Source organism: Plectrocnemia conspersa, unplaced genomic scaffold (assembly GCF_051122295.1).
Source record: "Plectrocnemia conspersa isolate PC_06_02 unplaced genomic scaffold, ASM5112229v1 ptg000002l, whole genome shotgun sequence".
NCBI lineage: Eukaryota > Metazoa > Arthropoda > Insecta > Trichoptera > Polycentropodidae > Plectrocnemia > Plectrocnemia conspersa.
The window spans coordinates 8444859-8447273 of NW_028277166.1; the positions used below are offsets into that span (position 1 = coordinate 8444859).

Here is a 2415-nt window from a genome sequence, read left to right on the forward strand (position 1 = left end):
ATTATAATTAAACGCCTCTCGTTTTGCTTTTTCTTATGTAAAATTAAATATGAAATACTTTTGCTTAAATGCTCGCTGCTTATATTTCTAATGATGACAATATTAATACTATCTAATTAATTAGTAGAATAGTTGTAAAAAAATATAGTTTGTGATTAGCTGTTAGCCCCCAACTCGAAAATATTAAACGTAAGTTTAATAAATTTGCACAAATTTATCGTTTCATCAATTTTTTTATGAACGCTCATAGTTAAATTATTTTGATACATTTACAATTCACTATTAATCTTTTTTGTAGAATTTTATTTTCTACTTACTTCTATTCTTAAAAAACTGAAAATATATTTTAATGGTATCTGGTTATCTAACGAGTTATTTCGTACGTATTTAATTAATTTATTATAATTATCAGTACTAAAATAGTTTATAATTAATATCAACTTAACTCATATTCATCAATATTGTTATCACAAAATAATAATAAAAGATACTAATGTACAATAAGCAATAAAATATTTTTTGGCCCCATTAATCAAATTTTCAATTTAATGCGATTAGATAATTATACAAATATATTTTGACACTAATATAAAAGGAGCAGTTTTTTTAAATTTCGTCATAGTCGTTCCAAAATGTTTCGTTTACTTACATTTTTGGCTTTTTTCGTACTCTACGCCAGCAGTACTCCCATAGATACAAAGGCAACCAAACTAAAATTCTCATTCTATATCACAAGCAGATGTATTGTTACCAGAAGGTTCATCATTGAACAACTTCACCCAACTTATCAAGAATTGAATGAATATCTAGAAATCGAGTTTGTGCATTGGGGCAAAGCAACAAGGGATGTTAACGATCAGGCCAATTGTCAATTTGGACCCTCAGACTGCACTTCCAACAAGATCCAATCGTGCGTCATCCATCTGCTAGGCGAAGATCAAGACAAACAAGTAGATTATGTGGACTGTGAAATGATAAACTTATTCGCCACCGAGGAAAATTATCAATGTGCTAATAACGTGCAAGTATCAACAGATAGTGCTAAGCAATGCTACGAATCCGATCTGGGAGATCAACTGGAGAGGGAAGCTGAAGCCAAAAGCGAAAAAGTATACATTCCGTTCGTTCCTATAATCGTCATGAACGACTCTCAAAGTACGATAGTGCAATTAGAAGCAAAATCTAACTTCAAAAAATTCGTTTGTAAGAAGCTACGAAAAGAAAATCCACCAGCTTGCGCCAAAATGTATTTATAAAAAAATAATAAAATCATTTACGTAAAAACTGTTTTATTCCGAGTTTCACGAAGAAAAATAAGTAGAGAATTATTAATAAATTGCTTTATAACTAACTTATAAAAAATTCAATTGATACAGCAGAACACCGGAAAATCGATTTAAAGCTTGTGGATAGAGTTTTCAAGGACACTTTTGTATAAAATTAAATCGAGGCAAAATAAAACAAAGGTTATTTGAAAGATACATAAAATACTATATTTTATTCGTGGTTAAATATTATACGTTTTATTAAAATATAAAAAAAAATTCTCAAATTCTGTCATTTTAAAAAGCAATACCTCACGTCCATGTATCAAGTATATCGATAAACCTATCTTTAAAAAGAAGTTTAACGATTAGAATAAACAGAAAGCAAAACATATATAAACATATAAATGAATTATTTTATAGATTTAGATTTTAAAAAAATATTGATAAATAATAGTAATTTAATACTTTGATACATTTAAAATATATAAATACATTTTTAGTCTGTAACATATATTTATAATAAATTGATAAAATACAATTCCCATATCTTAAGTACATTAACAAAATGCAAGTAGTAAAATCTCAAATAATAATAATAATAAATCAATTATTTGCCACAAATAAATTTAATATAAATATTAACAATTATATACATAAGGAGTCTCCATGTTAAAAAAATCCATTTTAATTACTATTAAAAAAACATCGCTACGGCACCCCGACAAAGCCGCGCAGGACAATCCCGCGCCGACTAAGCCGCGCCGTCATAGCCGCGCAAAGTCAAAACAAAATTCATTTTATAACATGGTTTTTATTTATTAATAATTACAAATATATATAGGAAAAGGGAGCCGTACCTAACCTAACCTAACCTAGCCTTTTTTTAATGATATTGTATTGATTTATTTTCATTTCGGTATATTTTGTAACTGTCCAGCATCAACCAATCTATGACTAATTGTTTAAAAAGCGAATCACTAGTGATAGAGCTGTCCACAAAACAAAATAATTAGAATTAAAAAAATCAATTTCTTTCATTTTATTCAATTTTATCATTTTGATTTGCGCGGCAATGTCGGCGCGGCTTTATCGTCGCGGCAATGTCGGGGTTGTATTGCGCGGGATTGTCTTGCGCGGCTATGTCGGG

At 28.9% G+C, this 2415-nt stretch overlaps 1 protein-coding gene across 1 annotated transcript; it reads left to right on the forward strand.

The window, feature by feature from the left end:
• Positions 1-632: 632 nt before the first annotated feature.
• Positions 633-1284, forward strand: LOC148237534 (gamma-interferon-inducible lysosomal thiol reductase-like). Its single transcript, XM_088181333.1, has one exon. The coding sequence runs from the start codon at positions 633-635 to the stop codon at positions 1254-1256; it is 624 nt and encodes a 207-aa protein (XP_088037459.1). The 3' UTR covers positions 1257-1284.
• The last annotated feature ends 1131 nt before the right edge of the window (positions 1285-2415 follow it).

Bases quoted from the DNA above. Each gene is read 5' to 3' on its own strand.
- LOC148237534 (XM_088181333.1), top strand. From the start codon at position 633: ATGTTTCGTTTACTTACATTTTTGGCTTTTTTCGTACTCTACGCCAGC.